This window comes from Ptychodera flava, chromosome 18 (assembly GCF_041260155.1).
Source record: "Ptychodera flava strain L36383 chromosome 18, AS_Pfla_20210202, whole genome shotgun sequence".
NCBI lineage: Eukaryota > Metazoa > Hemichordata > Enteropneusta > Ptychoderidae > Ptychodera > Ptychodera flava.
Genome location: NC_091945.1, coordinates 15,119,915 through 15,145,316, shown reverse-complemented (window position 1 = coordinate 15,145,316; position 25,402 = coordinate 15,119,915). Strand labels below are relative to the sequence as shown.

Genomic DNA, 25,402 nt, shown 5'->3' with positions numbered 1-25,402 from the left:
CTTCCAGTCTAAGCCCTCGATACAGTGAAACTCACAAAAAGGACAAGTTTATACATTGTGCGTTTTGTTTGTTTTTTGTCGTTGTTTGTTCTATTTTCCAAGACCGATCTTTTTTAAAATGATATCTGACTTGTCAAATTTCTCGAAGGAATGTGAACGTTCGACCTATGTGACTTTCTGTAGGCTATCGCCATGTTCGTTCACGGTCACTCCAAAACACCGTCCATAGACAGCGTACTGTAGCTTTACTATGTCGTGCATGCTGTCATCCTAGCCCGGGCAATTTTGCAAAGAAGGAATGCGTAGAGAAAACCTGCAGGCTGCTATGAACTCACCGTCATAAATACACACAAGTGAAGTAGAGGGTATACCTTACTCCAGTAGCTTGGGACTTGTCGCGCAGATTATCAACTTAATCGCAAAATCAATATTGTAAAACATCATTATTACATTGCGTACCGGACGTTCACAGGTACGCATTACGTGACTCGTGTGTACGACTGACGTATGCTGCGTGTGCAGTTATAACGTAAAAGATTTCATGAGTAAACACACCACAACTAGATTGATGAGATCTTTGGGGAAAAGTGCTCCACATACGACAACTACACCGAAGGGCAGAGGTCAGGTGAGAAGATTTACATACACACTGGGCGTTGATCCGTCTGCACCTCACAAGACAATTCTCAAGATCGTACTACGAAAATCACTGACAGGTAAGCCAAGACAATTAAAGTGATTAACCTGTACAATATTTTCAGAAGAAACGTTCTCTCTCGACGATCTTCGCTGCTTAGCTTTGATGTCAGTGTTAAAAAAATACGTGTTTTACTTATGCTGCTCACTGTCAACGCAAAGCCAACGCCTAAGAAATACTTGTCGGCTCACCTTGAACCACCTGCAGCCGCCTGGGCATCGATACTGAACGGGACGGACAGTTGAATCCGCTCGGTATGAAACAATACAACTTCATGAGTGGACCGACTTTCCTTGCATCAATATTGAGCTATGCAAAACACACAGTAAATCCCTCGTCTACGAGTTTCAATCGCACTTTAACCCTAACCCTCTTTTTATGGCCGCGTCGTGAAATGATCGATTTCACGGTGTCAAAAGTACACAAGAGCGCATTTTCCGTGTTAACCGTTGGTTTATTGCCTATTTCGGATGCTTCACATGGGAAAGATAATGTAAACAGTCGTTTCGGGCAACCATCGAGCGCCATTTTGACCACATTCGAAGGAGTTTTACGACAGAGACGGCGAAGGTCAACAGGTACAACTAAGAATTCGCCGGCGGAATTTAAGAAAGTGCGCACCTATACACTGAACAATAATACAACCAAACTCTCCTTTGAATACCATAGGGACGCACGGCTGGCACAAAAAAAAAAGTAGTCGGGGCAGTAACAAAAGTGGAGGACACACGGGACACTGATAGGACAATCTAAAAGGAACAAAATGGCCAACCCAAAGAAACCGGGACAGGTAAGTTCAACTGTATTGAGCGTTGTTGGCCCAGGGGTAGCTGTGTGACTTTGCGGCCTGGTTATATGACACTGTATTCGTATGGGTTGATCAAGTATGTGTGCACAAAAGTGCACTAAGTTTCAAAGGCTATACGACAAGGTCTACAAAATGACCCTATTAAACTTTTGAAAATTGTAAATTACCCTTAATACCCACAGTCGTAAATAGATCGCTTCGGGTCAGTGATGTCAGATTTGGGGGGGGGGGGGGGGAGGTGGTAGGTCAGCTTTAACCACAGTCCACTCCGTGACTGGAGGGAGTGTGCTCTCTAACCAAACCCACGTTCTATTGAAAGTTTCCAAAATGACTAAGCCAGTGAATGTTTGTTGCCTTGAAGGCGAGTCGCGTCAAGAAAACTTAGGTAGAAAAAAAGGTTAACATACGTCGCCAGTGTAAACGTGTAATCCGATTCCGACTATCGTAGTTGAGGTCGCTCGTTTCGGAACTGCACCGACCACATTGAAGCGAAGTTTTTGCGCATTTTTACTGATAAGCGGTCACGGTCACTTTCAATTAATCCATGAGTTGTCCTAAGTTTCAAGTTTTGATGGGTGACTAAATTTTGCTTCTACATTCTTCATTGGTCAGTTGCTATCCTAAAGCGGGAGTTCAAGTGAATAATAAATACATATATAAATAAATAAATTAAAAATCAGTCAAATTAAAACAAACAAGTATCAAACAGAAATATTTGAATCTCATTGATTAGAAATCGACATGTACCAAGAAATTGATTTGCCGATGAAATACTCGTGACGTCACGTCAACCATTATTTTCGGAAATTCAATTTTCATATATTTCTCGAAAGTCTGAACATAGCCCCTGGCGATTACTTGGCCCGATCCAGAATTTTGTTTCAAAAGCCACCTAAATGTCCGTTTAGGTTGTAAATAGTCTGATACAGCTATTTGTCAATTTAAATACACAGGGTTTCATAAATTATCAATATGTCATTTGTTTTTCGCAAACAATCACGCAGGTGTACGCGCCAAGGGAAATTAGGATTTAACTGTCTGGCTATCATTAGCTACTCGCTTCAAATTGACTTATTCAGGTAACTCTGTTGAAAATTGTTCCTTAAACTTTGACCTTCAACCATGGCGAATACTTGCGAGAACGGCCTTGGACGATTGTTCAGGGTTACTTATGGAACGAGGCTTCGTCAATTATATGAGAGGGGCTGGGCTCGGCCGCAGAAAACAACCTCATTATCAAAGAGGTATCGGGAACTGAAGCGGGGTCAACCGGTTTTGTTCCTGGGGTCACGTCATACTTGAAAGGGGGCCACTGACAAGTGATAGCTCATATAAACGACAAAACAGGGTTACTTGTAGCGAACGGAGTCCGCCATGTTTTCTTTCCAACAATTGTGGGGCTTTCACCAATCGCAAGAAGAGTGTCCTCAGCCCCGGTCCTTTCTCAGATATGACAATGCCATAAACAGGTCGCGCGACATGCCTTTATGAAAATCGATAGGGCTGGGTCCTAGATTTTTCTGACTCAGTGTTATTGAGTCACCGTCTTTGGTTCGCAAAGAAAATTTGTCCGTCGGTGCTCACGCCCTAGATTTCTTCGACCGAGACGAACTCTTTGCTTTCGCTCGCAGATTGTATGACCTGTGGACATTCATTCAGTTATTGTCATTCACTCGGTGAAGATTTGTTCAGGTTGTCGCCCTAAATTTGAGCGACCGAAATAAACCCCAGTCTTTGTTGTAGCAGTAGGTCGTTTAACAACCTCTGAGCTGATCAAAGAAGTTAACCTGATTTCGTCACAATCCCCGTTGTCCAGAAAAAGTCTTTTAATGCCCACTTAGACACCCCCCCGCCAGAAAGGATATTTTCGTAGAGCCATATTAGTATTAAAAGTTGATATTGAAACCTAAATCGCATGGTATAGGTCAAATTGTGTCTGCAATATGCCCCCTTATAAGGCCTCGCCTAGAATAAAGGTGTGTGCACGGTATATGATATGGTGGCCATTTCCAAAAAGGTCAAGTCGGCACCGGGGGTTGGCACCCAGATACAGGTGTCGGCGATATTCATAATACAAAACACATTAACCTTTACCCATCTGTGTGTGCTACTTATAGCGGTTCGCCATGCTTCTTACAGAAGAAATGACATTCCGTTACACCTGGGTTACACAAAGTTTCTGAAATTAGGCTACAACTAATTAAAAACTGGAGTCTAAGAAAAAGTAATTGCAAACTATGATGCTTGCACGGAAAACGAAACAAAGGAAAATCTGAAAGAAGAGGAGAAAATAACAGTACAATGTTGTTTTCTCTCTACCTGGTCATTCTTCAATATTTTTCATTTAAATATTTGCTCTGGCATTCAAATTACAGCAAACTAACAAGTCTTTCCGGGTAGACAAGGTATCAACAGTGGATTGAGTGTTCGGTCAGGTTCGGTTCGGTGCTAGAAATTGTCGTTTTATCATCACATCAGAGTTCTTGGTCGTCAGATAAGTCGCCTAAGAAAACAGTTAATAACGATGACGTTGGCATTGCGGTTCCCTGAAATTCAGCCCTAGCAGTACCATATGACTCCCGGTTTTCAAATACTACCCCACTGAATAATGATTGCGGCACAGTTGCAGCTCTCCTCTTTGTCCTATCTGTGTCTCATCAATATCCAATCATTGGACAGTACAATGACTTTACGCCACCCATAGTGTATTTCGGTGTGTGCTCGGAGCCCGGCCTCCTGTCAATAGACAGTGAATTCATCTCATTCCCGAGAACGGTGTCATTCCATCGTCATGCGATGGTTTTGCCCTGTCGATCTCAATGTCAACAGCATTAAATCCGACATCATGCTTACAAATTGTCAAATCCTTTAATTTTTGCAGTCACAGGTCATCATTTTATCAATTTGAAATGAAGAGAGTGATTCTAAAGTGAATTGTCATTCTTTGCGATTTCTTCTGTACGGACCGTCGATCCACCAATGGAGGTACTTACTATAGACTCCATGATCCGCCTTACCTCAATCATACTTCAATTGAGAGCATGACTGTCATTTTGCTTTAGGCCGCGTTCAAAAAAAATGGTGAGGGGGGTGGGGGGGTGGGGGGGGCTGGAGGAATCGCGATTGAAATCTTATTTTTTTTCAGATCCCCCCTCAATACCCTCAAAATTTTCAAGTCCCCCCTCAATACCTCCAAAAATTTCCAGTCCCCCCCCAATTACCATATAGCGGCATATTTATTAGGAATGCACGCAGAGTAAAAAAAAACATGTAACGTGTCGTTCTGCACGCAGATGTTCAACACTATCTCTAATCAGCAGGTTGTAGAGCCATATACCTAGGGCAAGTTCTTAAATTGATTAATTATTAAAAGCATCAGTGAACTTTTTGATTTCTCAGTCTAAGCCGACTTGAGATTATCCAACTCTGGCCAGTTCAATGGCACCAGTTGAAAAGTACACAAAATGACAATCATGAGAGAGTATGAAAATTGTGTATTCCTAGCTACGTTTAACCAAATTGTGAAAAAATGAGCACAGTGACCTACCAAATTTTTTTTTCAAAAGTACAAGACATATACAACTTAGATGCCACTTATAAAATGTTCTACAAAATTGACAATACTGGAAGGTTAAAATATTCCATGAAATTAATGTTTTAGTCTCAGAAATTTTTGGTGTAATAATGGCAAATTTGATAAGAAATAAAAGATTCCATTTAGTCACACATTTTTCCATAAATTTTACTTTTTTGTTATTGGTACAATGAGATGTGGAAATTTCATTCACTGCATGAACTTGAAATGAATGGTTTTATATATTGATTTTAAGTGATTTTAGAAAAACTGACTTTTCATCGTACATTTGTATAAGATCAATTATGGTGACCCCATCTTTTTTCTCTAATATTTGATTGTTCTCATATGCCAGAATTCACAAATCAATGGTAACTGTTAGTCCCCTAGTCTTCTAAGTGTTACTCTCTGGGCGGATCTTGTGTACATGTAGCTTTCACTGTCAATTGAGTGTCCAATGACCGAAACTCTTCTTAAACTACATCAGAGTCAGAGCTACATGTATCACTGTCACTGCCAGTGTGTAGTAGCAGGGCAGTAGTTGTATTAACTTTTATTTTGACAATATTTTTGTTCAGTTTATACAATTGTGCTCTTGTTCTATTCCCTACAGAATGTTGAGCTATCCAATATTCAGCTTGCCAACACAGCCTACGTGTACCGTGCATTTGCATCATTCAATTATCACCAATATTTAGACAAACGGGCTTTGTTGACAAACTGAATATTTTTTTTTCAGCATGCTATAGAGAGACACCAAGAAACTGTGTTTGATACATTGCATTGTTTAATATTAAAAATTATCAACAGTTGTGGCTCCTGCCCTATTACAAGGCCAACTTGTTCTACGAAAATTTAATGGTATTCATATATTTTAGACTTTTTCGAGATTAAAGACATAAAATATGACAAAACGGTTCTAGATTTTGTTTAATTATTACTAACATTAGAACCATTGGACAACATCAAAATGTTGGGAGTCAAATATTTTCAGGTCCCCTCCCTATAGGCAGAGCAAAACTTTCAAGTCCCCCCTCGACTACCCCAAAAATTTTCGAATCCCCCCCTGAATTCCTCCAGCCCCCCCCTCACCACTTTTTTGAACGCGGCCTTATTGCCGTGTCAACATCTCATCATGGAGTTAACACAAATGTGTATAATCTGAACTGTTTGTAATTTATGCAACCAAATCACATGCAAATTTCGTATTATACAACCGACTGTCTGCGCCAGGCACCATCCTGCGCCGACTCGACAGGACATTGTCCAGTGGTTCCGGGTTTAGTGGACAAGAACGAATGTTTACAATTTAGATTTTGACGTTAGGTCGGGGGCTCGTTTAATTTAATTAATTCAGTTAATTGAATAATTTCTTCATCTTGGATCCATATTTTGACCACATTTCTTAGCATACTTTGAAAGTATGTAGACACTGCATCATTGACCGACAGACTTTCTCTATAGCACGATCCGGACACAGTGCTGTGAACATTTATGCAGTAAGATGAATATGAGTTTGTCATTAAAATAACGTTTAACTACTGCACCGGCTCATAACAGGTGAGCGCATGTTGTTCTCGATGGGGCAGCCGAAAACCTGTCAGTGCAAAAAGGCGTTCGTACGCGAGTCTTGGCGAGAGGGTGCAGAGAAGAGAGCAATTTCACGTATCAGCCTGCGAGCGGGCAAATCTTCTCAGTTACAGCGACCGGGTAACGGGCGTGCGGGCAGACTTTCCTTAATAGAAGACGAGGAAATTTCTCTCCACTGCGAATATCTTGAAAATCACCCTACGGACTGACGCGATGACGCGGAGTAAGATTCGGTCGTTCTCCAAAGTTTTCCGATAGGCGGGGAAACCCTGTTACGAAGACTATAGGTAAAGAGCAGTGGTGAAAGGGGAAGCGGAGAGTACTCTGGCAGAGAATGAGGAGGGGGGAACTTATCGTTGGGACGGAAAAGTTTCAAATCGTAGTGTGTTGCCATCCAAAGTCTAATCGTTCAAAATTCGATAGAGTAGCATAAGTACACGTGAAAACACCAACGTGTGCGCTTTCTCAAAATTAGCCAGTAAAGACAGCTCCCCTTCAGGGTTTTAAAAAAGTAGTTCATTAGAAATTCCACCCGGAAGATCTCAGACAAAGTTAAAGCAACAGAACGAACGTCCTCGAAACCACAGTCCCTCCACAAAGGGAGCGTGTCGAAACCCAACCATCATTCTTTTCACTTCAGTCAGCACATAGCCAAATATTACATAACGAAAAAAGTTTACAATAAATCTCAACATTCACCGGGTAGATGGAAAGGCCCCCCCTGGTGTCATCAGACAGTGTTGTGGGTCCCTACTGTCTGCCATCAAGTTGCCAGAGCCGAGGGCGCTCGTATCGAATGTGTTTTTCTCTGGAGAAACAGCTGTTCTTTGACTGTGACGCAAGAAATTTCCCGGACAGTCATGGCGTGTGAGCATTCATAATTTGTGACAACAACGGTGTCTTGTTGTACTCCCCGAGGCTGCTTAGAGCAAGAAATTTCCCGGACAGTCATGGCGTGTGAGCATTCATAATTTGTGACAACAACGGTGTCTTGTTGTACTCCCCGAGGCTGCTGAGAGACCGACAGAAGAAACAGCCCGTACATGCCAACATATATTATATGAGGTCACGACTTGTTTCTTTCATCAAACCCTGCATTGTGTAAGCTTACATTGTAATGTTGGTAATCAAGGACAGGGAAATAAGAAGACAGAATTTCAGGTAGAATGCGTATCGAGGACAGATATTCGCACCCTTCATGATATTTTCCTATAACTTTCTGATCTACCGCTTGTGAGAGCTCATTTTAAAGCTCAAGCAGCCTGAGTAAGGTAATTTCACCTTCGTAGTTTACCGCAAATCGAAACGTCTTAGTTAGGGACTGGACATAAATTACAGGGGGGGGGGGGTGGGCCGGTGTTTTTCGAAAAACCGCTGCGTAAAAAATAGTGACCCTTCAAAAGTTCATGCACAAAAATTAGTGACCCTCCCCCTTATCCGTGCATGAAAATAAGTGACCCTCCCCTGTTACTCAATACCCCCAAAAAAACCCGCAATGAGTTAAAGACCCCCTTCTGACTTGCTATACTTTTTAAGTCGCCCTCCCGAAAGGAAGGCAAAATGTGGCCGATATAACGCGTTGTCCAAAAATATCAAATCATATGTGTGTGATAATTCATGTAAATGTACTTTGCTTGAAGTGGCAGGTAAAAAGTGCATGCCTGTACAAAAAATGTAATTTTTAGATTTTATCGATAATGTTGATTCACTATACATGTAGTCGACTATAAGAAAACTACGAACGTGTATTTTCCAGTATAAAACTAGCTATATCTGTTCATATACAGATGTTTAATAACGGATATAGATATACTTGATTAGCATGGGTTGTTTACAAGTGCACATGTGAACAAGATATTTGATTTTGGAATTTCTCTCAAAATGTTGATCCACTATACATGGGAGTCTATGACAAAACTATACATGGGAGTCTATGACAAAACTGTCAAAAAATTTTCAGAATTAAAAATTTGCACTATTTGTGCATATATGGACCGTGAATAATTGACATAATTGTGCTTGATTAGAAGAGGGTGGTAAAATGTGCATCTGTGTACAATAACTTTGTTTTTGGAATTTCGCATGAAATGTGGATCCATTATACATTGTAGTCTATGAAGAAACTATGAATAATTTTTTTAAATACAAAACTTGGCAAATCTGTGTATTTATGTATGCTTGATTATTGATATTTATGTTCTTGATTAGACTAGAGTGGTTACAAGTCCATGTGTGTGCAAGAAATTTGATTTTGGAATTTCACCGAAATGTTGATTCACTATACATGGCAGTCTATGGTGAAACCCTATGAATAATTGTTTTCCAATACAAAAATAGGTAAATCTGTGCATTTATGTACACTCAATTATTGGTACTAATGTTTATGATTAGACTAGAGTGGTTTCAAGTCAATGGTTGTGCAAGAAATTTGATTTTGGCATATCACTTAAATGTCGATTCACTATACATGGCAGTCTATGATGAAACTATGAATAATCTTTTTCCAATACAAAAATAGGAAAATCTGTGCATTTATGTACACTTGATTATTGGTATTAATGTTCATGATTAGACTAGAGTAGTTTCAAGTCAATGGGTGTGCAAGAAATTTGATTTTGGAATTTCACTGAAATGTCCATTCACTATACATGGCAGTCTATGAGGAAACTATGAATAATTTTTTTCCAATACAAAACTTGGTAAACCTGTGCATTTATGTACACCTAATCATTAGTATTAATATTCATGATTAGACTAGAGTGGTTTCAAGTCAATGGTTGTGCAAGAAATTTGATTTTGGAATTTCACCAAAATGTTGATTCACTATACATTGTAGGCTATGAGGAAACTACAAATACTCATAGGTTATCTGATCCTAAATTGTTATTCAAAAGTTGTTCGACCTGAAGCTTCCAGTTGTTATTGATGACACTATGCACTATTCTGAACAGTTTGTATTCTGTCAATGTCCTCAAAAAATTAAAAAATGTACATACACCGACATGAACATTTGACACCGACCTATACCCAATGTATTGTCAATGGGAGAATGATGTCAAATAAGTAATCTCCCAAATTGTTATTGAAAGAGTCATTATAGGGACAGTTATGCACAATAGTGTTGAATAAGTAGAAATCATGACAACTTAAATCAATGTGGCTGCTTGGATCATCAACACATTGTTTATTATACCTGAAATTTGCGCCCGAAGGGCGCGCCGAAAATTGTAATGGCAGAAAATGAAAGTGCCAGGAGGTATTTTTTCTTTTTTCAGTATTCCATAACGTGCACATGCAATTTCAGCTTTGATGCATGAAAAAAGGTGACCCTCCCCCATAGGCTTGCACAAAATTTTATGACCCTTCAAAAATGCTTGCGCGAAAAATGGCGACCCACCCCCAAAAAACACCGGCCCACCCCCCCCTGTAATTTGTGTCCAGTCCCTTAAGACACGGATGGCGGCCGTTTTTTGAATTTCAAGAAAAACAACCGGTAAATGTAAGGTGATGTATTTCTCTGGTACCAAACTTTGTACGGTCATCCCTGATTTTTATTTTTGATTTGGTAAGAAAACTTTTTAATTTTTTATTGGGGAAAGCTTGAGCAAAAGTTTGAGTCTTTCACTTTTGAGGCGCGTACTTCAAACTATCAAAAGGCGTGTGGTTTTTACGAGTGTGTGGGTCTGTCGCCACTTTGATTCATTAAACCTCAGCTCCGATGGACAACGAACCCTGCGGCAAGTCTGTAATCTCCTAATCACCTAAAAATCATCGCCATCCCTCGGGCCGGAAAAAAGACCTCTAAAAATTTAAATCACTGCACACCAAGCTGTATGCGTAATAGGTCGGCTGTTTACTGTCCGCAACCAAAGGTAAATTCCCCACGCCCCGCCAAGCGGAAAACATTGCCCGATACCAGGTTGCAGTACCAGATTGTCACAAAACTTACGAAATATTCCAGCATGGCGGCTCTTTGACCTTGAAATCTATACCATCGCGGTTGAGAGCATGCATCGAAAACAATAGAATGGTTCTTTTGGTGTTACTGTTAAAAACAAATTGAAAAGCACCAACATCAAAGTTTGTAATCACGTGCGCCTGTCTGCAAGGCATGTATCTGTTCACTCAAGTCTGAAGTGCATGTACTTGACTATGGCATACAAATAATATTTGCATAATATGTCTGCCGGTGTTGCAGTGTTTGACTTCAAATAGCAGAAGCAGGTGAGCTCACCCCGTTATTCAAACTAAGCAAGAAACGTGGAAAGAACTTCTCCACACCCTGTATCCAAATGTCTTTTTCTGCCTGACTCTGTGATGCAGAGACTAAGCATGCAATATATGTATTAGAATAGGGAGAGCGCTCTCAAATTATGTAACGTCACGTGTATTCATTGGTGAAATCTAGTACACCGTTCTGAGTAATAGCTATTAACATACAATAACAAAAAACTTCAGGGTAACCGATTTTTCGATTTGAGTGGTTCTGCTGCCATAATTTGTGATCAATCGCAGGGAAATTTAATCAAAACAGTGTGGCGACATTGTAATAGAAGGAATTATAATTATAAAGAATTTCATTTTTGGCCCAAAACGGTGTTGAATGAATGTACTATTTGATTTTAGAATTCTTCCGATACGAATTCTTGTACGAACAGTTGAAAATTCTTGTAGATTTGTATGCACAGGGCCTGTTATGAGTGACGGCACGTACTTAAGGGAAAAGTTGAAAAGAACGGCATACATGTCGATTTTGATTGAAAAAAATGCGTGGGTACTCATAAACTCGTTTGTGGTACCTGATACTTGTACTGGGATCAACCAGGACGTGCAGGAATTTACACTTTCTTATTTATAAATGGAGCATTTCGAACAAGGTACACCAAGTTTTAAATGGCGGCTTCCGTCAAGCAGCCTACTAGTGGAGAACCACCAATTTCTTTCCTTTACAGCGGATTATAAGAGCCATTAACCTATCAAACACGTGATTAACTGTTCGACGTCAGAAATACTGCAATCTAGAAACTTTCCCTGGCATTGAAAGCCGAACCATACGTACTTTAGCTTCCAATCTTGCGCATTCTTTGACACGACCACCAGTGACATTTTAATAGGTAGACAAGTCATTTTGGGTCACGCAGTGACGTGACGTCACGAACTAACGTGATGACCACGTCGGTCAAACAAATGAAACTCTTTCGCCTTTGTTGGAAAGAGTGACCTATGCTTTCTATGACAACAATTACTTCACAGGGCGGTCCATGATTCATGTATATAAGCACTCAGCGCCAGTTAGTCAGAAAATTGACATTATAACGTAGAATTTTTTTGTTAAATAAGTGAGACTTCACTTCGCAGGCAACTATGCCGTGTGACCTTCATGCGAACATTTTCTTTCATAACATATCATAGCGGCACGATTGTGTTTTCACTTTCGACTGTCTTTTATAATAATAATAATAATAATCTTTATTTTGCACTATAGGCCACCGGCCCTACGTGCCTTAAGTCAGAACAAAAATACATTTACAGTCAAAGGTGTATTATGTTACAGAGTGAGCATCATTGCGTGATTTAAAAGCATAAAATAGAAATTTACAGACATTCCGGGTAATTTCTGTCTTATTTGTGTTCAATAATTGTACAAATTTCTCCATATTTGGGTGGGAATGGTAGAATTGGGGAATATACTTTTTTCTAAGGTCGTTGTAAAAAGTACATACCAACAGAAAGTGAAATTCATCCTCAATTGTTGCATTGTCACATGGACACACCCTTCGTTCTCTTGCACAACCAGTATGTCTCCCCTTTTCGATATTCAGTGTATGAGATGAGATGCGAAATGAGGTAAGTACAGTTTTGAAAATAGGTTTCATTGGGATGTGAAAATAGCTTTCAATACATAGTGAAGTTTTAAATAAAGAGTATGTTGAGAGCCTACTATAATTACTTATGAGATCATGCCAATTCTGTATGTCAATGTCTCTACAACGCTGTTTGAATTGGGAATAAAACATGTCTTCCTTCCCTACTCCCTGGTTGAACCAACATTCTGCAAAACCATACGAGAAAAGAATATTTTTAAGACTTGTTGCCCAGCAGTTTTTACCATGTTCTGCCATTGCGTATTGTACATTATATGCATGGTAAATGTACCTATCAGAGTTCGCTTTTAAAAGCCTCAGCCAATATTTGACCATTCTGGGCAGTCTTATGGATCTGAGTGTTGATCTCCCAAGTTCTCCTCTGGCAGCTGCATCTATGACATGTCTTCTTTGTCTTATTAATCTCTTACAAAATTTTACATGGACAGTTTCGATATTTCGGCCTTCAATGTGTCCCCAAATTTCACAACCATAACTCAAAATAGGGAGAATCTTTGTGTCAAAAAGTTTAAAACATATGTCAATAGCTTCATCTCTAAAGTAATTAATCTTAGTACAGAGCAAAAAAAGAGCTTTCGAGGCTTGGTCTGCCAAGACCTCTTGTGCTTTACTCCATAAGCCACTGCAAGAAAACACAACGCCTAGATACTTAAAATATGACACGACTGACACCCGTTCTCCCCTATAGAACCACTTTTCGTAATTACGTAGTGGTCCACCATTTCTGAAGACCACTATACTAGTTTTGTCCAAATTGACTTTTGTTTTATATTTTCTACAATACAACTCAAGTTGGTTTAAAAGTCTCTGCAGTTTGATAGCACTTTCTGCTAGTAAAACCAAATCATCAGCAAAAAGGATATAGAAAATTTCAATTAAACCCAACGAACACCCGCCTATCCATGCATCTTTCTTAAACTCTTCATACAAGTCATCAATGTAAAAGGAAAACAAAAAAGGTGACAATATACATCCCTGTCTAACGCCATATGGACAATTGAAAAAATCAGTCAAATTGTCACTAACAAGTACACAAGATTTTACTTGAGCATAAATTGCCATCAGAGCTCTAAACATTTTACCTTTAAGGCCTGCTTTACCCAATTTGTAGAACATGGCAGTTCTATACACTCTGTCGAAGGCCTTTTCAAAGTCTATAAATGCGCAGTAAAATCTCCCCCCTTTTTGACCAATATATTTTTGTATAAGCGTGTGTAAAATAAAAATATTGTCCACTGTGCTATAGCCTTTTCGAAACCCGGCTTGCTCCTCTCGGAGAGGGGCAGCAGTTTCTTCCCAGAATTGTAATCTATTATAAAGAACTCTTGTATATATTTTACTAATTATTGGAAGTAACGTGATACCTCTATAGTTTTTTGCCTGGCCTTTGTCCCCTTTTTTGAAAATTGGAAAAATTATGCCTTCACACCATGATTCGGGAAAAGTACCATTACTGAAAATCTTATTAAATAGCTTACACAATAGAGGCGTGATTAAGTGACAACACTGCTTAAAAAATTCTGCGGGGATGCCATCAATACCAGGGGATTTGTTATTCTTCAAGAACTTAATACTCTGGACGATTTCGGCTTCAGTTATGGGCTGATCAATTATATCACTAGTTATATCATCAGGATCGTTAATTGGACAAGTTGCCGTCTCGTCGTTCATAATCTTGCTCACTTCTTTTTCCATTTCCTCCCACAAACCACTAAAGGGCTCACTATTGATACTATATTCGGGGTTAAAAAGCGAATAGAAATATCCAAACCAGTCGCTACTAGAGATTGATTTGGGTGGAGTACTACGAAAATTTTTAAAGAAAGACCAAAACTTAGACGAATCGTTTGCCTCAAGCAGCGATTTCATTTCGGCAATTCTCTTTGAGTTCAGTCTTTGTCTTTTCTCTTTAATCAACCTTTTATACTCCGCTTTCAGATTCTTGTACGTTTGAAGGTCCTGACAGTTCTTCGTAGTTCTGTAGACATTCAATTTGGCGTAGACTTTACTCCTGGTGCGACGGCATTCCTCGTCAAACCAACCTCTTTCTGTTGAGGAAACTTTTCTACGGTGGTATAATGGTTTTGAAACAGCATAAAATAAATCAATAAATTTACAAACAGAACTATTGACATCGTCATCTGAGTTGACAGAATCATAGAATGCTGCTACAAGGGATTCCATTTCTGGTTGAGTAAATTGATTTACAAACGTTTCAGCATCAAAGCTATACTTCATAAATTTCTTATCTAGAGTAGCTATAGCTCTTACATTGTTGCATAAAGTACATTCATTATTATCGTTAAAATTGACATTGATTATAACTGACAAAGGAAAGTGGTCAGAGTCCAACCGGTTACCAATTTCTAAACGCACAATCTTATTAAAAATTGAAATAGAAACAATTACATAGTCAACAACACTTTGACCTGTTTCTGCAATATAAGTAAATTCACCTGTTTGATCTCCAGGAATTCTTCCATTGACAATGCATAACGACGATGATTTACATAAATCGACCAGATGCTTGCCGTAAACATTACAATCTGTGTCGCAATTAATACGGTTTGTCTCGATGTTATCATTTACATAGGTATTTGGATCTATAGGTAGATAATCAATACCATCTAGTGTGATTCTGTCATCCAAACCACCTGTTCTTGCATTGAAAGCTCCAGTAGCATAAATTGACAATCTCTGTACTGACTACGAAAATAAATCATGTCAGTTTCAATATGAGTGAAAATATCATCATTCGATAGTTGGATGATCCCTCTGGAGTTATATAGACTATACCAAGTACAGTTGACTTGTTTAATTCTTCTAATTTGAGCCATACAATATCATTCAGATCACATTTGAGTTGTTTCACACAATTACTCAGATCACATTTAACAAAACAGACGACGCCTCCTCTAGAGGATAATTGTGGACGAACTGATTCGAAACAAACGTAGCCATCGAGAGCAAAAGAACCTATTTCAGTTGCCCATGTTTTGACAAAGCCTATGATGTCATAATTACGAATAAATGAAACAAAGTCGCTATCATTCCATTTATATTTCAGACCCCTAACGTTCCACCCAATACAAGATAATGTGTTACACTGAGGACTGTTTGCTAAATTAGATTGAAGTTGGCAATGTTCTAAATACAGGAGTGCTCAACCCATTTATACTAATTTTGAACTACTCACTCGTTGAAGTTGTATACACTACCAGCCGGTATTTTACCGTGCGCGTTCGATATTGTTTGCACTGTCAAACTCATGGATACAGACACTGTCACCCAATATATAAAAAGCAAATTGACTTTCGGAAGGTCCAGTAAAATGGTTACAAATTCAAGAGAAATGTTATTGATAATCATCGGCTAAAAACACACGAGTTCAAGTGTAAAATGAGTATTTTAAGCTATGTCACAATGAATATAATAAACTATGTGCACACCATGTTGTCCAAGCAGAAGTATGAAAAGTGGAGGACGGTGAGTTCAAGACCCGGTAACTCCAGAGTAACGAACTCACTGTCAATGGATGGTGAGTTCTCAAGAGTCAAGCACGATGTTGTGCCCCTGAGCAAGGCACTTTACTCCTCAGTGCTCCATTGGGGTAGTGGGTTATGGGTACCTCATCCTGTAATTGGGTTCGCCTGTTGGATGAGTAAATAAATAAATAAATAAATAAAAAATTAAGTATATATTAACACTTTTACCCTTTCATATTCGTTTCCAGCGTATTCCAGCGATTTCGGGAAGTGCGTATTCGATAGAGAACCCATATACTGACAAGAATGTCGAGTTCCAGACCCCTGGAGACGTTCAGAAAACATTCAGGAATAGGAAAATCCGAAAATGGATCCTTCTTTCTATATTATTCGTCGTCGTTGCCTCTGTTATGTTGTTCACTATACTCTATTTCACAGGTGAGTGTATGTATGTATGTATGTATGTATGTATGTATGTATGTATGTATGTATGTATGTATGTATGTATGTATGTATGTATGTATGTATGTATGTATGTATGTATGTATGTATGTATGTATGTATGTATGTATGTATGTATGTATGTATGTATGTATGTATGTATGTATGTATGTATGTCTGTCTGTCTGTCTGTCTGTCTGTCTGTCTGTCTGTCTGTCTGTCTGTCTGTATGTATGTATGTATGTATGTATGTATGTATGTATGTATGCATGTATGATGTGTGTATGTGTGTATGTGTATGTAAGTATGTATGTATGTATGTATGTATGTATGTATGTATGTATGTATGTATGTATGTATGTATGTATGTATGTATGTATGTATGTATGTATGTGTACATTCAAGTTTGCACAGTTGTGTCGTCTTGCATATTTAAGAGAGAACAGATAAACTGAGAGTGTCTGACACACACATACATCCAATTAACCTCTTTCTTGCAGCTGCGGTTTGTGTTTTTGGTGTTGTGTTATTTTGTACTCGTTGTTTGTTGCTTTGCTTTTCGTCTGTCGTTGGCGAACGATCGGCTCTGGTGGCATGCACAGTAGCGGCCGAACAAAATACAGTGGTTAGACAAAGTGCAGTCACCTAATAACTATGGAAAAAACAAACAAACAAACAAACGAACAAATAAACAAACAAAAACAAATTAAACCCCTCAAATGACAAAATAACAAACCTATACCCATGACGCAAAGCGCTTTTTGTGACGTAAAGCTTTAACATCTAACCTCAATACCAATGGTAGGAGATTACAGAACAAGTCCAGTGAGTGTTGTAAAACGCCACATTTTACGAAATGTCTGCATGTTGCACTATGCAGCCGTCGAATCGGCGACTGACCATTAATATGGAGGAGATTTTACACAGAAACTAACACAGAGCTTCGCCAAATGTCGATCGTGTTGTGAACTGCACTGTCTGCCTGATGTGTTCAGTGTTTTCTGGTTTTCGTTGAATAATAATTACGCTAACACTGCATGTGGCTTTTGATGGAAACCTGCTGGGTGGTTATCCTCTTTGGAGAGTGATGACGGAAATAGTCGAGGTTGTTCTTTCTCCAGAGGATGACGTTACCACTGAAGAGGGCGCCACTACGGTCGGCTCCATGAATATAACGGCGATGGACAGCACGTCAGAACCAATGAACGAAACGACGATGTTCAACTTCACTTCTGTATCGATGAACTGGACGACGCAAATGACAGATACAAGTCCGCCAATGGACCTGACGACGCCAACGGCTGACGTTACCGAAGGTTTTTAACCATCTGTTGATATTTGCATGCCGTCTAATGAGAGTTGGTTTGATGACAAGAACCCCTTAAGCTTGAAGTGAAAGCCACAGTATAGTGTGTAAAAACTAAGTTTTAAAATGTACGGCCAGATTTCCAATGTTGCTGTGAAACCATTTTCGAGCTTTCTTCCCGCTCCGCGGTGCTTTATAACTCTTACGGTAACGCCTCAAGATGATGCCGCAAAGAGTGAAGTTGATTATAAAGATGCTATGAAACAGACTTTATTTTTATAAGACAATGGCTGACTTTTATTTGACAAGGGAATATTTTCAAACCGGAATCGAACAGCATCAGTCCCATTGCGTACAGCAGTTTCATCCAGTATTTTTTTCAAGAATTGCACAAACAAGTGATAAAAGTGGGCGAAACTGCAGCAGACGCGTAGGCGGATTGATTTGTGTTACATTGCAAATACCACGGAATCCGTACAAATGGTGGTGTAGATACTTCATTTTCACCGAATCGTGTATTTGATGAGACTTACAAACAGATGGAAGACGTTTTTGCCCGCAGTGTTCTCGTTTTAAAACATTTGATTTCGGAGTTGTCTTCCAGTGACGCCCTCTAACGTCAATGCATGTAACATGCATACTTGGGAGGGATGCTTCTGACATACGGATTCGCTCAGTGTGCACATAGACCCTGCGAGTCCGAAGGCTATGATTTACTGAATGCTAAGAAAAAACCCAACCCCCTCAAAAAACAAACCAAAACCCCTCCCCCAAAAGAAACAAAACAAAACAAAAACAAAAGCATACCAAACACCCCAGCCAAAACAACAACAACAAACACAAAAATCAAACGAACAAGCTAAATCTTAGTTAACGCCTCTTTTTCAGAGGTTCCAGGAGAAAACATGACAACAACGGCAATGACTTCCACTGGTGCAGAATATGAGTTAACAGGAACCGTGACGAATTCCACAGGTTAAACAAAACTGCACGTTGTGTCAAATTTGTGTTTGAACTTACCGAAACTTTGCATGCGTGTTAATTCCTCAGTTTCAGTGTGTTGACATTTTCAAAAATCACTGCACTTGTTTTTCATTTATTTTCACTGTGTGATCCTTGGCTAAATTATTTTGAGATCGAAGCCTTTTTAATGGAGTTTGCGCCTCGAAATGGAAAGACATACTCTCGCAAAACTTTCCTTAATTAAACTTTAAACTATATCCTTCCGAAATCAGGAATAAAAATCGGGCCTAGGGTAACATCTTGCAAACTTTGGTACCAGAAAAACAAATACATGTAACGCAATATTTACCCACGCTTGAAATTCAAAATGGCCGCCAACTCTGTATTAACTCTATGAGGAAAAAACAACATTTTCGATTTTCATAAAAATGAACTGGCGAAAACTTTATTTACTCAATGAGCTTCCAAATTAGCCTCCACAAGTGGTAGATCAAAATGTATTGTATGTTTGAGAGTCCGAGTATCTGTCCCTGAGGGCGCATTCTGCCTTCTTGATGCACGCTTACAGAATCTTTGTGTATGCACGTTTTTAGAGATTTTCAAAATTATGATTTCATGTCAGTGGACGTTTTACTCGTTTTTCATATGACATATTTCGCTTGTCAACTGGTGAGTTTGTCGCAGAATAAACATGTCATACTGTCTTCTAGGTATGCGCAATGACGTAACTATTTCAGCATTAGGTCATCACAGTGTCTGTGGCAGAGTTTAGAGAAAATTGACGTTATTTCATGGCTCGATCTCTGTGAACTTGACGCTACGAAGTCAAACATTGAACTACACCAGTTGACACCGATTTACTGATAAAAAACGTTAACTAATATGAGCTTTTTAATGTAGGAGGTGTATTTTTATCGCGTCGTTAAGATATTTTTTGAAATAACAACTAAGCTTATTGGTTAGTAAACTAGGCAAATTGCTCGACTCTGAGCGTATCGCGTTCAGCGCACAGCCTAGTTGATTTAAATGCCTTTTAATATTAACAAAGTTACGTCACAAAATCAATATGTACGAGAAACTGGGCCCTAGTCTTTTTTCCCGTCCAAATTTCTTGCTTCACGTCATTGTGCCTTGAATATGGAAACAATCTCATACACACGCAACCATCTTGTGCATTAGAGCTCAGGAGTCAGTCACCTCTTTAATCAACGTGCCAGAAAAGCGACCAGAAAATCCACTTTACTTTTAGCATTTTGCTTCTTGGCAGTTAAGTCACGCTGCACCAGCTTACATTTCATCACGGTGGGATAGATTCACCGTGATTTTATCAATAACCACGATCATCCTAGGGCTAAGCACGCTTTCCGACGTGACGCGGTCATAGATCTGCGCACGTAGTTCGTAAGAAGTCCGCATAGACATTGTCACTGAATAGTTTTCGACTCCCGTCCATGAAAATACTTGCTGTGAAAATTACCGCCCACATTTCTTCTGACCAGAAAGGTGATTGAACTCACAGGCGAAGCTGCAAATTAACAGATATGTAAAATGAATAAATATGGTACAAAAAAGCTTGATCGAAGCTACCTGATGATGGCACGCGCACGGACTAAAACGCCCTTGCTAGCAACGATCCAATTAGTATCAAATTGGTGATAGTTTTAAAACATATCGACGCTTAACTAGCATCCTAAAAAATGTAAAACGTTGAACAAATCAATAAATATACTTAGAGGTGTAGGTTTGAGCGAGATCGTCTTTCCCCATTCTGAGAAATTGAAATTAATCACGTGAACACCTAGAACCAACCACGGGGAACTTGAACAGAGATAAGTGTACCGCCGATGACATCATCAAAATGCAGATCGTGATTTGATTTTTTTTTTGTTTCGGGGAATCTGAACAGTGAAAACTACTTGACACGTATGTCATTTCCCCATATAGCCAGCTTTGTCATGGCGAAAACAGAGTCAGCGTGACAGCAAACTCTCACTCATACTCTCGTCGTGACTTCACGACAACTGTCCATTAACCTATTAATTGTGCAAAATGGCTCCCATTTGCAGTTGCAACTTGAAATCGTAATACGTTGTAACCAGCAAGGATCACAGCAAGACCTTTTGACCTCGACTCTGTTTCTGTTCCGACCTTTCATTTCAGGGGATGACGAAACAGCTCCTTCGACGGCCGCTGACGTGATGGAGACGACCCCTATGATGGAGACGACCCCTATGAATGTCTCACAAGGTTAAGAACTTTGACGCCACGTGACAGCCACGTGACCTCATCTGTTCCGTGTGTGTTTTGTTTGTCCCTGTTGATTGTTCTGTCACCGTGCTGTCATTTGAAAATTGTTGTTCTTCTTAGTGTTCAGTCCAACGCGACTATCCCCATGGGAATACGCTTTTCCCGGCGTGAAGAAAACGCAGTTCCCATGGCCACGAGATCTCGCGAAAGATTCCAATAGTTTGAACCTTGACCTTTATTTTCATCTTCTTGCGAGAAATTTGTCTGATAAATGACAACTACATATCGGTAGAAAGGGCAGAACTGAAAATGATGACATCTTGTATTCGTCATCGTCGTACACCACGCCCTCTTCGGCGAGTCTTATCACCCAACGCCGAAAAGGCGACTTGATTTTGCGTAGGTCAGCGGAGCGGAAATTATTGCTCTGGCCTGCGAAAATGGTATTCGTGTAAAGAGAGAGAATTTATCATTAAATAACCATGGTGCTACAATACGTGTGTGTGTGTGTGTGTGGTGTGTGTGTGTGTGTGTGTGAGAGAGAGTGAGAGAGAGAGAGAGAGAGAGAGAGAGAGAGAGAGAGAGAGAGAGAGGTGACCTATGACAGACATATTGCTCTGCTATCTGAATGGTTTCATCGAATAAAATGATTGCTTTGATTGTGCCTAACAAGCATAATGCAGTTTTTATGGTGTCGGCGTTCAGTACGATCGTTTTAAAGTCCCGGTTTAGGGTCCTTAAATCAAAGAAAGGTAGAACGCAGGTCACATGTAACTATGTTTGACAAGCATGAAAATCAAATTTCACCATAAAATAGATAACGTTTGCATAATGCTCCTATTCGTATTTGCACGGTTTATCTGCGTGTCCATTACGAAACCATGTTCCAGGCCGCGACATCGTAAACTTGTAACCTACCTTATTCGTAAATAATTCGTGAGAGCGCGATGTGTAAACGGCGCGCTTTATACTTGTTGGCTAACGACTCGATAAAAAGTTAACGGTGTCAATAATAAAAGTTACGTTGATTACTAGTAACATAGAACGGGTAATAAGACCTATCGGCGAACACGAAGTTCGGACAGGGAGTGGACAATAGTTCTCTTCTATTTGTTGATGTATAATACCCTGACACTTTACGGTACCGGGGGCGGGCATTGTCTCTGTCAAAACCACACTTTGATTCTGTGTGTGGCTATGAATGACATCAGGCACACTGAACAGTGGACTGAAATTCTGCCAGTCGCTTGCCGCACTCGGGAAAAAAGTTTAAGTTTGTGATTATCCCCGTTAATATAAACACATCGGGAAGCCCGAATGGCTTCGTTTTGTTTATCATCTTCCGTCTGTCCGATATCGATTATCGGTGATATGATCTGGATTTTCTCATTTGCAGAAAGTTCTAAGCCCAAGAGCACTGACACGTTGGGCCAGGCACAGACGTTGGGAGTTTGGGTTATGTCGCGATGATATTTTCCACCGTAGACGGTAGCAAAAGGACTACCTGTGAAGTGACCCCGAGCGCATTTCGGCGTGCTCATCACAGCGCCCGCTGGTGTTCCATAGCTCATGCCGACATAGGTGATAATTTGTGTTTTTCTTTCTCTCTTTCGCAGGGGATGATGAAACAGCGACGACAGCAGCACCAACACAGAGTCCATCAATTTCACCGGCTTCTGCAACACCTTGAGGAACAGACTTTCAAAAACATCATCTTGACAATAAGAAGCTGAAGGCGGCCATATTTGTCAACCACTGTAGAGGGAAGCTGTTAATATCTTCGATCGTTTTTGTTGAGAAAAGGTTTTAGCATTTGCGACATTTTAAAAACCGTGTACGGTTAAAATCTCAAAAGTACTAATATTTAATTATTGTATTTTCGTTCTGCTTTCGTCACTTCTGAAGGAAAGATTTCCTTTATCGTGTTCTGCATATTAATTTGTATAATTTGATGTTTTCACAATTTGATAATCAAATCCCTACACGATAAAGGGTTTTCATCGCAATTTCTTACAGAATGTAATTATCTAGGAAATCGAACCGGTCATATCAGCATTTGGATAAAGTGTAGGTTTTTAGGGAATTCAATGACCGCTTTGGAGTCAACAGAAACTTCAGGAAAGAGGGTGTCGCCGTATGCACTTTGTTTTTGCAATGCAACCATAGAAGGTTAAAGGGATACAGTCGTCGGGACTGCGCTCAAAGGTCGTATGGGACCCATACGACCAATGTAAACACTGTATCTAAGGTACGATGGTGATTGATGAAAGTTAAAACATGTCTGCCACAATCCACATCGTTTAATTTAATGTTGCAGCTATAATGATGAGGTACATCTGGATATCGTGTACGAAATAATTGTTTGTGAACAAGAAACTCGCACAGGCGCAGTTCCGACGACGTTTTCCCTTTAATGACCTCTGTAAGGGTGATATAAAATGAACACAGAGAGCGTGACGCGGGTATTAAAGCGTGGTCAACTTTGACGAAACCAGCAACTTTTAGACTTCAACATATTTACAAACTAAGCGAACCACTTTTGAAGGGCACTTATTGCTGAAGGCAATTTCGATTCGACAGAAGCAGAAATACTGAAGGGCTTCACGTATCAGCTCTCTGTGTGCCATTTGTATCATTCCAATTTTTCTGTAGAATATCGAACCTGATTTGATGGTAACGAATCTCCCTTCCAGACGTTTTGACGTTTTCTTGTCGTATACTTTCAAAAACTTACGGGTTTACCCACAGTCAAGTTGTACTGCTTTCTTCAATATATTATTTTCCCGCCTTTTTCAATACATGGAAATCAGAAACAATGTTTACTTTTCGGAAGGTTCAGAGTTAGTTGTCGCGTTTTAGTGCGAAAAAAATTGAATAATTAAAAATATCTATCGGAGGATTTTTTTATAAGTTTGAGGGAAGTATTTTTGTCTTGGATAAAATAATCTCCATGAGATAAAAATGTTCATGTTAATACACGGATGATGGTCATTTTAGTAATCTCGATTTAAAGAAAGATATTTCTGTTTAAATTTACATGTTTGAATATGCCACCAATTTGGTACATTTGGGTCGAAAACAAAATTTAAGCGAGTGTTAGTTCAGTTTCTCATTCAAATTGTAAAAAATACAACTTACCAGACTCCCCGGGCTTAGTGATTTCAGATTCTCGAGAATGTTGTGTTTTTTACAGATCCAACTTGCCCTAACCAATTTATTATACTTAATGTTTTACATGACTTTTTTTAAATAAACACAATAGTCAGACAGATGGACAGACAGACCGACAGATAGATAGACAGACAGGCATAACAATGCAGACACTCACACAAACATATAAACTTGTACAAAATTATGTAAATTTTATCAGGTAATTATTAAACTGTAGAGTGTTTTCATATTTGCCATTCCTGCGTACAAGATGCCCCTAAACCAGGTCATGCTTGGCAGATAATTTCACTGTCCCTTGTAAAAAGTCTCAAATCTCTTTCAAAGCTCCTATAAAAAAAGTTTAATCGTGGCCTGTCCACGAAATATCGGTTCCTACGGGGCACTACTTATTTTCACCGTTCCAAGAATACCCGATGCATGATGACGTCATTCGTCCTCGTGCACTAATGACGTAGTTGTGCATTCGTTTGCAAAGACTTCATTGAAAGAAGGTCTCTCACAACGATAGGTAAAGGCATTGGCATGACTCAGCGCCTGAGAAGAAAATTCATCTTTGTGTTAGCGTCTTTTTACAGGCAGGCAGATGTGAATCTCTCAAAAAATACCAAAAATTCAGCTAATAATTTAGGGATTATTTTTGTCTATAATTTTGTACATGGAGCTATGTATAGCTGATAATGATTACAATAAAATATTGATATTTTCGGTACTTGAAAATTCCATTTTCTTCTGTTAGGGCTACTCTCTTTGGTCAGACAGGCTTGGTTGTCCTGCGCGGGGGGGGGGGGGGGTGTAACCTGCACCAAAAACAAAAATCGAAGAGAACTTTGCTGCAACAGTTTTAGAGCAGATGAATAGGTTTCCGACTTTCACAAAAGTGACGGATTTACAAAGTGGAACGAAAATCAATATAGGTTCATGAGTCCGTTGATTCCACCGACTTGCTGTGGTAACATGATAGTACATCTAATTAAACTTTGAAAGATGTATAAGATTTTAAATTTTTTTAACATTAATTTCCGAAGGCCCTGGATTATTATTTTCATCTCTCTCTGTCTCTGTCTGTCTCTGTCTCTGTCTCTCTCTTCTAAAGAACAGAGAGTACTTGTAACCGAAACAGTCTTCTTTAAGACGATTGCCGTTTACTTGGAGACTGTTGCCCAGCAAGTATACATCGAATCTTCTCTCAACTAAAGACAGGGAACTTGTTCTGACAAAACTTAACAATATTGAGA

General features: G+C 39.4%; 1 protein-coding gene across 2 annotated transcripts; it reads left to right on the top strand.

Annotated features, from left to right (window-relative positions):
* The first annotated feature begins 468 nt into the window (after positions 1-468).
* Positions 469-24,876, top strand: LOC139116948 (uncharacterized). Of its 2 annotated transcripts, XM_070679688.1 has the most exons (7): positions 469-716; positions 1,367-1,487; positions 16,288-16,477; positions 17,602-17,796; positions 18,675-18,761; positions 20,910-20,996; positions 22,613-24,876. In XM_070679688.1, the coding sequence occupies exons 2-7, from the start codon at positions 1,461-1,463 to the stop codon at positions 22,684-22,686; spliced, it is 660 nt and encodes a 219-aa protein (XP_070535789.1). In that variant the 5' UTR covers positions 469-716; positions 1,367-1,460; the 3' UTR covers positions 22,687-24,876. The 2 variants fall into 2 exon arrangements, with proteins under 2 accessions (XP_070535789.1, XP_070535790.1); XM_070679689.1 differs by lacking the exon at positions 18,675-18,761.
* Positions 24,877-25,402: the final 526 nt, after the last annotated feature.